This window comes from Rosa rugosa, chromosome 6, assembly GCF_958449725.1.
Source record: "Rosa rugosa chromosome 6, drRosRugo1.1, whole genome shotgun sequence".
Taxonomy (NCBI): domain Eukaryota; kingdom Viridiplantae; phylum Streptophyta; class Magnoliopsida; order Rosales; family Rosaceae; genus Rosa; species Rosa rugosa.
In genome coordinates, this window is record NC_084825.1 from 50,877,876 (window position 1) to 50,893,238 (window position 15,363).

The 15,363-nt window shown below is 37.7% G+C and overlaps 3 protein-coding genes across 3 annotated transcripts; 2 read left to right on the plus strand and 1 right to left on the minus strand.

Moving 5' to 3' along the window:
• Positions 1-4,890: 4,890 nt before the first annotated feature.
• Positions 4,891-8,728, plus strand: LOC133717442 (calcium-dependent protein kinase 26-like). Its single transcript, XM_062144161.1, has 5 exons — positions 4,891-5,053; positions 5,652-6,599; positions 6,708-7,004; positions 7,599-8,000; positions 8,083-8,728. Exons 2-5 carry the CDS (start codon positions 6,011-6,013, stop codon positions 8,343-8,345), a joined length of 1,551 nt encoding a protein of 516 aa, XP_062000145.1. The 5' UTR covers positions 4,891-5,053; positions 5,652-6,010; the 3' UTR covers positions 8,346-8,728.
• A 315-nt stretch (positions 8,729-9,043) lies between these two features.
• Positions 9,044-10,129, plus strand: LOC133717444 (uncharacterized). Its single transcript, XM_062144163.1, has 2 exons — positions 9,044-9,611; positions 9,707-10,129. Exons 1-2 carry the CDS (start codon positions 9,192-9,194, stop codon positions 9,977-9,979), a joined length of 693 nt encoding a protein of 230 aa, XP_062000147.1. The 5' UTR covers positions 9,044-9,191; the 3' UTR covers positions 9,980-10,129.
• A 93-nt stretch (positions 10,130-10,222) lies between these two features.
• On the minus strand, positions 10,223-15,303 carry LOC133717441 (ABC transporter B family member 28). Its single transcript, XM_062144160.1, has 16 exons — positions 14,835-15,303; positions 14,562-14,749; positions 14,442-14,465; positions 14,256-14,357; positions 13,830-13,920; positions 13,603-13,703; positions 13,395-13,445; positions 13,188-13,316; positions 12,902-12,964; positions 12,538-12,817; positions 12,150-12,298; positions 11,964-12,053; positions 11,236-11,370; positions 11,101-11,157; positions 10,957-11,013; positions 10,223-10,730 (listed from the first exon to the last, which is right to left on the minus strand). Exons 1-16 carry the CDS (start codon positions 15,196-15,198, stop codon positions 10,494-10,496), a joined length of 2,118 nt encoding a protein of 705 aa, XP_062000144.1. The 5' UTR covers positions 15,199-15,303; the 3' UTR covers positions 10,223-10,493.
• Between the last annotated feature and the right edge of the window lie 60 nt (positions 15,304-15,363).

Here is a 15,363-nt window from a genome sequence, read left to right on the forward strand (position 1 = left end):
GTCAGCGTGCTTTATCTCAACACAAGGATGACAAGCACGGCAAAAATGGAGTTTAGTGAACTAGTTTTTCTAATGATCAACACATGAAAAGCAGAAGCTATGTGTTGCTAATGATGGTTAATTGAGTTAGAAGATGGAGTTAATTAGGTTGATTTAGTGAATCATACAATGCTAATGTAAGTTTGGGACATAAACAATTGTAAATTGTTCGGACTCTCTTGAACAATGTTCAAATCTTCGGTTACCAATGTTTGAATCATTTTCACTCATGCTAGAGCTCAAGCTCTGGAAGAAACGCCCATCAATCTCGGTTAGAATCTCATGGAGTCAACAAAATAGCTAGGTATAAAGTTTGAAATCATGTTAATTGTTTTTTTCACTACTCTAAGTCTTTATTTACTTTCATCCAAAACAAAAGCTCAAGATTTTCAAACATTGTATATATTGTTCGGACTCTCTTGAACAATGTTCAAATCTTCGGTTACCAATGTTTGAATCATTTTCACTCTTGCTAACGCTCAAGCTCTGGAAGAAACGTCCATCAATCTTGGTTAGAATCTCATGGAGTCAACAAAATGGCTAGGTATAAAGTTTGAAATCATGTTAATTTTTTTTTTCACTACTCTAAGTCTTTATTTACTTTCATCCAAAACAAAAGCTCAAGATTTTCAAACATTGTGGGTGTGTGTGTGTGTATTTGCAGATTTAGCTCATATTACATAATTGATATTACAGTGCACGGACACGCTTACACTTAGATTTTACTATTTAAGCAAAAGAATTTTCAGGATGAATAGCACGAAATGAAATGCAAATGAAAACGTAATGACGAGTGTTATGAAATGTATCGAAGTTAAACACTCAAACGATTATGAGACACCAAACAACTCTGATAGGTAATCGAAAAATAAAACAACTCTAATGAGAATCTTAAAGTCTAAATCTTTATTTATTTTCATCCAAAACAATAGTTTAAGATTTTCAAATATAATATTATTTTTTTATCCAGATTTAACTCATAGTATGTAACTGATATTACGGTGCACTGATAAGGGATAATTTAAGGTGACATCGTATGTGATAAAGTTTTTGATTTGCAATTGGAATTTCCAAATGAACTTTGAGTTTTCTAAGGGATGGTTAAAAATTATGGATGAGAATTTCATGGTAACCCTTATAAATTCATTCTCTGTCCTCAATGATTTTTTTTAAAAAAAGGAGTTTTTTGCTGTTACCACTTAATTCAAACCAGAGGAAGAAATTGCAACCGTTGCAAGATTTTGAACAAGAGAACGTCATCAAGAGATATCAATGATCTTATGATCATAAAAACTATTGATGGTACAGAGGTATCTTTCTCTTAAACATCGCCAACATAACCAGCGTGGCCAACTATGACAATGAAATTCAAACTTTTTAAATTTAAGACTGATAAATACTAATTTAGGTGATGATGTTCCTCTCTCTGTGGGGAAAAACTCTTTGATATCTTTGTCGGCTTCATATTTGTTAGGATGTATGTTGATGCCAGACTTTATATACGATTGAGATTTTGTAGCTCGCAAGCGATTGAGATCTTATAGCTCGTAAACAACCTCGTGATTTTGGTTTGTATAACATAAAATCTAAATTTTCTTTACCAATTGACAACAAAAATACGACAACCCTAATCAAGATAAGCAATTGAACACCAATTTGGACCGTGGCAAACATCAAGTTGTAAAAGGATGTTTTACTAGTTAATTTGTAAGCATGCTTGTGTTTTGTGCATTATAGTGACTAGACATAGTATATATCTAACAGCATTCAAGTATGGATGAAATTCTTTTCCTTTTTACTGTGAAATCATCACTCTCTCTTCATTTCCTTCTTATCCTTCAAAATATGCCAAAAATGTCGGAAGCCTAGAGAACTCTGAGACAAAAATACCTTCTTTGGATCGGCAAGTAGGTTTGCTATAGCAGCATCCATAAGATCCTGAATTTTGATCCTAGAAAACCTTTGAACAAGAAGGATGACATGCTCTTTCTCTACACACTTCTCTTGTAAGTTTTAAATGTTCAAAGAATTCATTCTTGTGGAAAAAATGAGCAAATGTTTTTTTTTTTCCTTATCAGTTCACAACTTAATATCTCCATTTGCCAATGTTAAACTCAACAGTATGTTGTGAATCGACAAACAAAGACCTCCCAATTTGAATCAAGACAACAGTCACATTGTGAAATTCCCATAAGTAACGAATAAAGAAATTTGGTTAGTTTTTGCGATGAAGAGAAATTTTGTTAGTTGATGTATACCAGTCACATTGTATTATTATGCAATAGCTAGTCTATACGAAGTGCACCAGTAAACCCAAGAATAAGATTTTATGGCACAATATATGACACTCACAATAGCAAATGGAGGTTTGGAGCTTCTACCATCTGCCTTAAAAGTACCCTTCTCCCATCACCCATATCGCCTATACTAGCAAGAACCGACTATTACAATATGAATTTATTTTTGTTCATGTTTTCGCCTACGTTACAAGACAGTAATTCAAATTTTCTTTATGTTTTTGAACTGATCAAAACACAAAATCCAATGGATTGAGATCCTCTTAAGTACTGCAGTTGTGATTTTCATCAAATTTGCATCCATAAAGTAATCCATAAGTTATTACATTTGCCATGTCATCTAATACAATCACTGGTTTTTTTCCTGCTAAACTGGCGTTAAAGTGGCTATGTCTTAAAATGGATGACGCTCATCAACTGGAATTTTTCAGTGTGGGGATATGAATATTTCTTTTCTCTTACTAAGAGATACGATTCAATAGCTCATTCTTCATTTAAACATAAAACCCATTATATATAACAACTCTGAATCAAATATAGGCAACAAGATTACAAGAAAAACCCTAGAAATCCATTGTTTGGGTGTTTCTAAATATACCCAGCAAAAATCTTTATACACCCAGCCCTAACAAACATTTGTCTAATTTCCATATTTGCCCCTTTCATTAAACAACTAATAGTAACTGGAAAAAAAGAAAGAAAAAAAAAGAACTTGCAGTGTGCATCGTCTTCCCCATAGAACTTGTAGCCATCTGCATCCCCACTACCCTTTCCCCCAATACGAGCCATCTGTTTTCTCTTCCAATATGAGAACTAGAATTAATTTCCAAGAACTAGATGCTGATGCATTCCAAAGAACTAGATGCTGATGCATTCCAAAGAAGAATGGAGGAATACGTAAATATTGATGATATACTCATTGCTAGATATAAATTACAGAGATAAGAAGCCCAACCAAATCTTCTCTTATATAGAATAATAGGAGTAGAAAGTTAGAAACTGAAAATTGAATAAAGAAACCTTCATCTGGTTTCTTGTTTAACAAAAAAATTCTGAAATTTAGTGATGAAGTGTAGGCTGTGCAGCAAACTTTTTTTTTTCTTTCAAATAAAGGATAATATTGGAATAATTGGGTTAATTTTGTTAGGGCTGGGTGTAAAAAGATTTTTGCTGGGTACATTTAGAAAGACCCCATTGTTTCTAAAGAAAGATGAAGAAAATATGAGAAGGCCAAATTGGGTAGGAAGGAAACAAAATGGAGGCAATTAGAAAGTGATCGTAAGATTGAAGATCTCAAATAGCAATTAGGCCAAACAACAATCTTTTGCAGAGAGGAAACAAAATAACAACTCAATCCCGGTTCTTGAGAGGAAGTGAGGAAGCAAGATTGAAGATCCGAATTGGAGTTCTTGCATGTGGTTCAGTCCAGTTGGAAGGGACGGCGAGAAGTACTCCCTAATTTTTTTTTTGTTCTAGAGTCAACGGCAAATTAATTTGGGTTTAGACAAAAAATAAAAAATTAATGGAAGAGTGATTTGTCAATTATCAGGACCTTTAGATTAGACTGAGAGTCTAGATTTCATGAAATTAAAGTAAATTCACATCCACCTCACTGTATAGGAGCCAGATCCAAATCTAACACATAGTTGATAGAGTCTAGTCAAATTAAATTGATTAATGATAAAACCCAACACCAATTTTTTTTTTTTTTTTTTTTTTATAAATCAAACCCAACACCAATTTTGAATATAGCAAACTTGGTTGGATCCTTGAATCCTTGATCTCGTTCCGGACTAAATTACCAGTCAATTCTCAAACTCTCTAGAATAGTAGAAAACTTTTTGGCGTCTAGAAGACGACACATTCTGCATTTCTTATTTTTTCAAGCAGCCATGAATTCAAAATAACAACATGCACGTTCTTCCGTCTTCTTTCTAGGTCAAATAATTTCAAAAACAAATCAGATAAAAAAAAAAATCAAAACAAAAGAAGGAAGAGAGAGGATAGAAGAAGCTTAGGAGATAAGAGTTCTTCAGGTAATTAATGTCCCGGTCAGAAAGGCAGTACGAAAAGTTTAGATAAAAATTGAAAACCAATCATCTTCTCTAGCCTCTACATATAATATACTATATTACAAATGATATCTAAAATATAATCAATATCTGATAGTAGTCATTCTCTATAGAAATTTTAATGTTAATCAAATTAATTATATTTAAAACACAGTAAGTATATAGTTACCTTGATCGAATTCGCTACTTTTGTGGTGAAATAAACCCTATTTTTCTTCACCTAAAAAAAAAAAAAAAAAACAGAGAGAGAGCTACAGGGTTGTTGGATTGATGCGAGTGTCTTCGATGCAACCGTTACAAAGTTGCCCGAAACGGAAAGTTGCTTTTCTTGTTTGCATAGGAAGCTATTGGAAAAGGAAAGTGGTAAGGAGGGCGAGTACTTGGGTATTCCTAACCAACGCGCGAGTAGAGAATTAGAGAATCCCTCTATTTTGAAAAAAAAAAAAAAAACAAAAAATAAAAAAAAGGGGAGGGAGCTAGATAAACTAGGACAAGGAGAGCCAAACCCTCAACATCAGAAACAAGAAGAAGTTGAAGCTGACTCAAATCCAAAGCAGAAGAGAGAGAGAGAGAGCCCACAGGACAGAAACCTCTGTCTTGGGGAGCTCAGCAAACCACTGCTTCCAATTTGTGCTCTCTCTACAGGTACTTAGCCTCTCAAAACCTCTCTGTTATTGTATTTGGGAATGTGGGTTTTTGAAATTTTGGGATCTGGGTTGCTTTGTTTGAAGCTGAATTGTGATGGGTTGTGTTGAATTTGGGGGTTTGTTTATAAAGTTGGGAGCTTTGTTGGTGGGTTTTGGGAATGTGGGGGTTCATTTGAGAGTTGGAATTTGTGTGGGTGGTGGGAAATTTGGATCTGGGAGCCTTGGTTTGAGCTGAATTTGTGGTGGGTTTTGTTTGAATTTGGTATTTGTTTGTAAAGTTGGGAACTTTTGGGTTGATGGGTTTGGGGGCTTTGCTTTTTGCGAGATGAATAGGGCAGATTGTGGTTGTTATTGATGATTATTTGATTGATCTGTTCGTATGAATTGTGGAAATAGTTTGGTTTGTCTTCTTTGGATGGTGTATGAAGAGATCTGTGGCAAAACTGAATTTAATTTTCTAATGAACTGTTTGGTTTTGAAGCTCGATAAGTTCCAAAAACATAAACAGTGTTAGTAGAAACCAAAGGAGTATATTTTTCCCAAAAGTCTTGAATTTTCTCTATTGGTTAATTGTTGAAAATCGGTTTACTTTTCAGTTTAATCCGGGAGACTGAGTCTCGGCAATCAATATTTCCAACCAGATCCGGGTGATCCAGTCATGGTCAGAAGGAATTCCCAGCTGAAAGTTTGAGCTTTTGTTGTTCTTACTGTTTTAGTTGGAGCAAGCGTAATCTTCAACTTGTATAACTACCTAGAAGAAGCTCCTCTTCTGATTTTGACTCATTATGCTTTGGGGAATACATACTGAAGCAAAAGAATCAAGATATTGACTTAAAACTTGGGCCTTTTTCTGTTCAGTTGGAAAAGGGCGGTGAAATAAGCTGCATACTTGGAAAGAACAAATTCTGAGCGAGGATTGTCAGATTCTTGGCTGGCTGAGGAGCTGGATATCGGTATGGCTGTTGCCAAGAGCAGCAGCAACAGGGAACCATCAACACGGCTATGCAATTCTTACAAAGTCTCGAGCTTAACGTCCTCCATCTTGGATGCAAATGAGACCTCAAATCTAAAAGACCAGTATATTCTTGGAGAGCAATTAGGTTGGGGTCAATTTGGTGTTATTAGGGTGTGCACTGATAAGTTTACGGGAGAGGTTTTGGCATGCAAATCAATAGCTAAAGATCGATTAGTGACCTCAGATGATGTCAGTAGCATCAAGCTTGAGATTGAAATCATGACCAGGTTGTCTGGGCACCCAAATGTTGTAGATCTCAAGGCGGTTTATGAAGAGGAAGAGTACGTTCATTTGGTGATGGAGCTCTGTGCAGGAGGGGAGCTTTTCCACCAGTTAGAGAAGCACGGGCATTTCTCTGAATCTGATGCAAGGGTTCTCTTTAGGCATCTGATTCAGGTAGTTTTATACTGTCATGAAAATGGGGTTGTCCACAGAGATTTGAAGCCTGAGAATATTCTGTTGGCCACAAAAGCCTCCTCATCTCCTATAAAATTGGCAGACTTTGGTCTTGCAACTTACATCAAGCCTGGTACTTCCAAAGTTTCTTTGCTTTTGATGAGTTTTTTATTCCACTTTTGGTTAGCTGTTGCCCTTAAACTTTGATGTCAGATATTTGACAATATTTTTGTTCAAGCAGGCCAGAGTTTGCATGGTTTGGTGGGAAGTCCGTTTTATATAGCGCCTGAGGTACTTGCCGGGGGCTATAACCAAGCTGCTGATGTTTGGAGTGCAGGGGTAATTCTTTACATTCTTCTCAGCGGAATGCCACCATTTTGGGGGAAGACAAAGTCAAGCATATTTGATGCTGTTAGGACAGCTGATCTGAGGTTCCCATCTGATCCCTGGGATGGCATTACTGAATCAGCTAATGATTTGATTCGAGGAATGCTCTGTAAAGATCCTTCTAAAAGGCTCACCGCTCACCAGGTTTTAGGTAGGTTAAATAATGATTGCAGTAACAGAGTTTGCTCAAATGCTGATCTCAGATGCTAAAAGTCTGTAGCTGTTAAATACAGTTATTCCATTTTGGATTCCTGTTTGCATATTTGAACTGTGGGAGGTGATAACTGAAAATTCTTTATTCTCTAAAACTTCATCAAAATTTGGTAATATAGCGTTAAATTTTAGCAGAGGGCCTTATTAGAAATTTAGAAGCATGACAAGAAGATTCCTTTTTAATTGACACCTTACATAAGATGGTGGGTAGGGAGTCTTAGGAGCAAATATATACAATGATATTGCATCAACATGTGGTCATTTATGAATGGCTGCAAATTTACTGTGCAAATTAATATAAATTGATCTTTTCCTGAAAGCTGTAATACGTCTGAGAAAGCAATATCTTGTGAGGAAAAATTTGTGCATCAATGAGTTCTCCAAGTCCGCACAGTGTCTTTGTGTTGCACCTTTTTTTCCCCCTTCTTCTTCTTCTTCTTCTAATCTTATTGAATAATAACTCTTTCTGATTGTAATTGGGAAAACTCTTTCTAATCTTCCTTCTTTCTTTTTTTTTCCCCTCCTTTTGCAGAGCATTCCTGGATGAGGAGTACTGAATCCCTTTCTAAACAACCTAGTCAATGTAAAAATCTAGGTTATAAAGAATGTGATGGGGGCAGTAGCTCATTTACCACCTCATTTATGTCCAGGAGTCAGGACATCAGCTTTGGTACCGCATCACCTAGTATATGTGAAGCCCAATCCCCTACATTCACAAGCAGGTCATCTTTTTCTCCTTTGCTGGTAGAGCCATCTACTCCTTGCTTGGCATCTGGTGGGTTGTCATTCCGTAGCACTGACGTCTCCAATTGCCTGGAATTCTCCTCCCCTATTTCCTCAATGCCAAGCTTTGCATTCTTCAGCCCCAGTTCTGTGGTTGAGGAACGTAGTTGTTCGGTGGAGTTCTCAGCCAGCATAGATGCAGTTCATCAAGGTATTTTGAATTGCATTTTCTAGCTCCCTGCACTAGTCATCAAAAATCTCATATAATATCATATTGATGTACTGTGATGCAGAGACAAGCTCAGGGAAGTTGCTCCTATTATCAGATTCCCTTTCATTTAGGCTTGAAGCTAGAGGAATGATTAACAGACCAGCAGTAGCTAAAAGATCCGGGGTGACAACTGGGTCTAGGACATTGGGCATCCACAGCAAGAGGAACCGCACAATTGGACTCGGTGAGCACGAGCAACTAGATTTCATGGTCAACGAATCAATCATCCGCTGGTCATCATGCACACATCTTACCACTTCTCTACGATCGTCTCTTGTTTGTTGACCTGACAGTGTATCATGTTGCTAATTCCTGATGCTTAGTGCCACTTTTGATGTTAGTTGCAAGTATGATGATGATTTGGCTTTTACCAGTAGGTAGGAAAGAGTAAAAAAAAGGCAGTGTGCCGAATTAACACGCTCGAGTGAGGTATCATGTTCCCAATGGGCTGATTGCTGATGCTTGGTGCCACTTTTCACTAGCTTTGTGTAGGAGGTGTGATAAGTGATGTCTTCTAAGTTCTAATGGTTATGGAGAGTGATTTTTGGATTTTAGTGGTAGGTTGGCGGAGTACCCAGTTATGGACAATGAGCTTGGCCCTTTTGTATAAAGTGATTTTTCACATAATGCTTTCCTAGTTTGCAATCTTACTATCTGGTCTTTCTTTACTTTGCTATGTAGGCAAAAGAGATCATGTGATATTATCCATGGTTTGCTTTCCTTACTTTAAAAGACACCATTCTATCTATTACCCATTTCTTGCACCAAAAGAAAAGTTGCTTATTTCATCATAGACTTGAAACTATTACAATATGCATCAATGGAAGCTTTGGCCAGTCAGATGCCAATGTCTCTCTTTGGGGACTAGTACCATATTTATTATTTGTTTCTTCCTTAGGTTTGTCTATGCCCAAGTGTCAATTGCTCAACCAGTCACTATATAGATATTAATTATCCCATATAAGGATGAGGTTTTCTACTCAAAACCAGCCTCAAGTTTTTCAGTGCTTCATTTAAAAAGGAAAACTGAAACAGAAAGGGAATTGTTACACAGTCAACTCTCACAGCTTCTTCAGAAAACCCAAAACCTTCCACTCTACCTTCACAAGACCCAGAAGGAGGTACTGGCAAATGGGTTGCAAGATAAACAACTCAAACCCTCCAATTCTTTGGAAGATCCCAACCAAGCAGCAGAGGCCTAGAACAAAAACCATCTCCTTCTCTTCCACCACCACAGACTCTCAAACCCAATATCAAAACTCTAAGCTTTACACTGTCAAGTTCAAGACCTTGAGCGCCTGCAAGCTTGGCATAGCCAGATATCCCGATTTTGAATACAATGCTGAAGGTGGCGGAGGAACCGGGTCTGGAACAACAGGAAGCAGCAACTCGAGTGGTGAAGTTTCAGTGTCATTTGACATTGAAACACTCTACATCCCACCATTGCAGACTTCAACAACAAAGTTTCTTGGATTGCCATTGCCACCGTTTTTGAAGATTGACATTGTCCCGGAGCTTTTTCGTGGCAGCATCAATCAAGAATCCGGCAAGGTAGACACTATGTTGCACTCACTATGCTTCAACCAGAGTCATTAACTAGAATATTTTTGAAAATGCAATGTATATGATGATGGCACTGTTTGTAGGTTGATCTTGAGTTCAAGGCCAAGTTCTGGTTTTCGGTTGGAAGCATCTATAGAGCTCCTCCGCTTGTAGTGGAGACGGTTTTGACATCTGAGGAATCGAAAGGAACAATGAGAAGTGGAAAAGGGGAGAGGTTGGATGAACTAGGAAACTGCAAATTGGTTGGAGTGGCAACTGTTGATCCCATTGATGACTTTTTCATTAACACCTTCCTTGGCCTCCCTACTGAATGCCTTGCAGGCATGAATGCTATTATTTCTTTGTCTACTTCTTAGACTTAGAATTTGATTTTTCTATAATGTGGAACCAAAAACTACTTGGTCTGTGTATGAATCCAAACCAAAATACTATATACGATTTCAATTTAACAAGCACCAACAAATGGAGCATGCTGTTAAAATGTTTATGCTGTATATGACCTTTCTACTCAAATTCTGTGGGTTTCAACTGGCACAATAACAAAAACATCCATCAATGGAGTTACAAAAACAACACCGATAACAAATATGTCACACATGTGTCTAATATTAGCCCACGACCGTTTTGTGCAGTGGCCTAAGTTTCCCTTTCATAAGCAGGAGTTCTCAAGTGTGAGTCAATGTTTACAAGATTTGGCACCAATAGGTTCTTTTAATGTGCGGAAGGTACAAAATTTTATTTCTGATTCTTGTATAATGGTAACCACAGTATATAATGTACATTAACATATAACTGGGTTTGACTGCTTCATATAGGGTAAGAAAACTGCTCATGAAAACAATTTACAGCAAATCATTTTTCTGCGTTGAGTCACTCGAATGCAAGTCTCTGAGTGCCAACCAATGAAGCATATTGACCTTTCTTGGCCAATAGTTCGGAGTGCGTCCCTAGTTCAGCTATCTTCCCCTCAGAACACAATGCAATTTGATGGGCATTTTGAACCGTGCTTAACCGGTGAGCAATCACCAACGTTGTCCGCTGTTTCATCAGATGATTCAATGCATCCTGGACTAGGCGCTCACTAACTGCATCCAATGCACTGGTGGCCTGCATTCAACAAATAACTTAAATGAAGAAGCCTAATCTCGGGTTGGCTTAGAAAAATCTACTGCCACAAAAAGGAAAGCCGAAGAACATGGAAGAAAAATGTTGAGAGTCATTTGATACGCTACCAGATTCATTTGTCACTAATTTACCATAGTTCGAAACAAGTTTGTTCCTCAACTATTACACACTAATTTATAAATAGATAGATTAGCGAGCATAGATTTACCTCATCAAGTATAAGGATTGGGGAATTCTTAAGCAGAGCTCTTGCAATTGCGATTCTCTGCAGAGTGAAATAAAAAGCAAAAGTGTCAAGCAAATTGAAATTTCTCATCCTCTCTCTCAGTCTCTTGAAACTTCTTCTCCCTACCTGTCTCTGGCCTCCACTAAGTAGACCTCCACGTTCACCAACTAGTGTGTCATAACCCTTTCAAGATTTAAAGAAGCATCAGTAAACAACACAAACTAGCAGAGTAAAACATAACGTGCTGTAAGGTGGTTTAACCTGTGGAAGTGAAATTATGAATTCATGAGCATTTGCAGCTTTTGCAGCCTTTATTACGTCATCTTTGGATACATGATCATCTGGAAGCCCATATGCAATATTTTCTCCAACTGATACCGAAAAAAGAACAGGTTCCTGTATAATTACAAGCGGAGAAAGGTCAAAAATACTATTCTGCGCCTCTTAGCATTATTCAACTTTGTTCTGCGGTGGATTTGTTTGCCATCAATGCACAATAAAAGTAATTATTGGCACTTCACACTAACTATAGACCTACCCAGTCAATTGGTCCTTCAATGAAAAGAGAGGCACACAGTTTTCAATTGAAAAGGAATGATATGTTTGCAGGAATCAATATGACCAATCTACAAATAAGTGCATTCATCAAGAACTAATACGTTTGTACAATTTAGAAATGCAAGCTAATGAAAAAAGAAAGAAAAAAGGTATACAACATAGGTAACCTTCATTGGATAAAGACTATGATCAAAATCAGTCAAAAATGCATTAACCTATACAATTTGAAGGACAATGAGAACCCTCAAATACTAATCCAAGGTAACTTAGGTTGCTATCCATATTCTACAATTTGACGAGTTGTTACACCAGCAAATTAGACACTAGGATATATGAATCAATTATAGCACCAAAGGAAAAAAATATGTTATATTTTTAATTATGTATTATGTGAAGTGTTATATCATATCTGAGCAGAGTAAAGAAGTTACTTGGTTCACTATAGAGACGACTCGTGCCCATTCACTCTTGTCAAATGTTCTAGCATCCTCTCCTCCAACTGTTATACGACCTGAAGTTGGCTGCAAGGATACTTAAACTCATATGGGTTGTCATCTATTAAAGACGAGTCAAATGAAAATAATTTTTCGAACATTGAAAGATAAGAGAAAGAAAACCTCATAGAAACGTGCCAATAGCTGTACAACAGTACTTTTTCCAGCACCGCTTGAACCAACTAGAGCAGTTACAGTTCCACACTTTAGCGTTAGATTTAGACCATTCAGAATTTCTACATCAGGTCTCAAAGGATAAGAGAAATGCACATCTGCAGAATGAAATTAGGTTACTCATTGGCACATTGGAACACTGCATATTTTTTATAGGAAACTAAGCAGTAAACAGTACACATTTCATATAACAATATTATGGGAAGCCTTGTCTTGTACTCTCACCTATTGAGACATGCACACATACACACACAGACACACAATGCAAAATAAACACACGGAATACTTAACAGTCATTGCACCTCAAAGAGAATGTATGAAACTGCATTCTAGATACCTTCGAGACAAACATCGCCAGACCAAGCTAAGCGTCCAACATTGCTGGCTGATTTCAGAGCTGACATGTAATGCGTATTTACCGACTGGTTTTTCTCATTGGAACCATCAATGAGGAACAATCTGTAATCTTCATCAAGTACTTTCTTTTGTTGCATTTCCCTTTCTAAGCCATAAGCAAGGGCTTCATCGATTTCTACCCCAGATAAAACAGAGTTAATCCTCTCCACTGCAGCAAAAGTTCCACGAAGATCTCCAAATGTGTTAACCAGGCCTTGAACCTGAGAAGCAGGTTACATCAAACACTTATCACAAGCCATGAGAGGATATCACAAAGGTATAAAAAGCATAAGGAGGTGACCTACGGCGAATGTTAATGTGAAAGTATAACCAATGAAAGAAGCCACAGTTCCAACAGAGAGTTCACCCTACAAGCAGGAAAAGTTCAGAAAAGAAGTTGACTGTGAGTATGAGTATAATAAATAATGATTCAAGGGCTGTTTCTACTTTGCCTAGTGAGATTAACAAAAATTAGATTAATGGGGGATGTCATCAATATCATAAGATAAAGTATAAGGAAGAGATGGCAAGAGAAGGACTGAATCTGAATCTGAATCTGAATCACGCTTGAGAAGGGTTACAAGTGCTTACCGCCTTCACTTTGCTTCCTCCAAGAGAATATAAGGCTAATAGAGATATATACACAACAACTCTAGTCAACGATTCATTAATGGATTTGAAAACCCCAAGCTTTATTCCACTGCGCTGGTAAGCAAGCACCTGCCAAGCTCATAAAGAAAATGCTAAGCACCTGAAGGGCTTTCCGGTTTTTATATTTACTAGTTTGTGTTATTTTACCTGTTTACCAAACATTAGCATTTGGCGCTTTTCCCCACCAAAGGATCTTACCTACAACAGCATGCAGTTACCATATCAGTCATAAAGTGTATAGAAATTCTTAAATGACACTCCTTTTCTGAATGAAGAGACTAATTTGTAAAGAAATAATTATTTTAAAATTCAAATGGTGCAAAAAATATGTAGTCAACAATTTCAGACAACTTACAGTACGTATGGCAGAAAAAGTTTCCGTCACACAATCAGATATGAATGCTTGAGCCATTCCATGTGCCTTGAAAACAGGCACAGTTGATCTCTTGTACAAAGCTTAAGAAAATTGATAGTAGTCAGAATCAGGGAAAAATATGTTTCAACCAACAAGACACCAAAATTTCCTGCTTAAAGACTACTGTGAGACAGTCTCAAAGACAGTCTTGAAGACAAGATAAATACCAACTAAAACAGACACGGTGAGCATCAGAAGGCCAAGGATTGGTGCAAGTTGGGGAGCCAAAACAAAGAGTATGCACATTGTTCCAGTAACCTACAAGAACAAATAAACAGGAGATTTAATGGGCCTACATGAATATGGGTACTACTTTGAAAACTGAACCCAAAAATAAGATTCCTTTGCATAGGATTACTTTTGAAGTTCCATTTCGTAGTACAAAAATTTCATTTGTACAATTTTAGTAATCACATGATTCACATCCCCAAACAATCACACAATGTCAAAACAAAATCTGATTATCGAGAATTTTTTTGGTGCTGTAGTGGTGAAAAATGAAAAAGTGAATGCCATAAGATCAAAATCAGGTATTACATGCTTAAATGGAGGCAACATAAAGCCCCCTTTGTGTTTGGTGTAGAGTTGCTTGCCTCAGTAAGTGCCCTGAATCCGCGGTCCCTTGAAATGTTTTCGCTCACAACATTTTTAAGAGAACCCAAATCAGACGTTAACAATCCCGTCAATTCACCAACCTATATGAAGCAAACTCAAACTCAATCATATAGCACAGGAACACAGGATCATACAAATTCCTCAAATAAATACACAATACATACCTTGTAACGGTCAAAAAACTCGACCTACAAGCATAAACAAACAAAAAAACCACAATGAAACAACAAATGGTAAGGAGACTTCAAAGCCAGCGGTACGAAAATGCAATAACTGAATTCTACCTTCTGAATCAAAACCCTGCCGAAAATCTGAGCTCTAAGCGCGGACATGACCTTTTCCCATACAGTATTCATATTAACAACGAAAACAACAGTTAAAATCGGCTCCAAAGCATACAAAACTCCGACTTTACTCAGCAATTTCCACAATGGCTCTGTTCTCTTCCCTATCAGAACTTCGAAAAACCGTCCTACGATGCAAAAAAAATAAAAAAATCAACATTATTGTTTTCGAAATTGAAATTCACGAACTGAAATTCTGACTCTCTCTGTTACCTGAAAATATCGGCATTGAAAGAGTGCAAGCGCTGCAGCCGACGAGGGCAAAAGCGGAAATTGCCAGTCTGAGCTTGTGCTTGAGCAGAAGGCTCAAGAGTAGCCCCCAGCTAATCACACTCGGCGGCTGGACTTTTGACTCCGGCTCGTCGAATTTCGGGTCGGGCTCGGTCACAATAGGGTCGGAGCCGGGTCCGGACACGTAGGCGGAGGCGGCGGTGAGGTCAGGGAGGCGGTGGAGTGAGAAGCGCGGGAAGGAATAGGATTGGCGGAGAGGTTGGTAGAGGGAAGCGAGTCGAGGCTTGATTGTGCGGAGGCGCGTGGGGGCGGGAGTGGGGGGAAGAGAGAGCGTGACGGAGGTCATGACGGCGGTTTATCGGCGAGAGTTAGATAACGGCGACGAAACGTTTCTTACTTTGTCCAAAATTTTGGGAGGGATTATTATCCGATTTATCTCCCTTCCCTCCAATCTCACTCGCGCGGGATTTCCTTCCTTTTTTTGGGTTTTTACCTTTTTCACCTACTTACC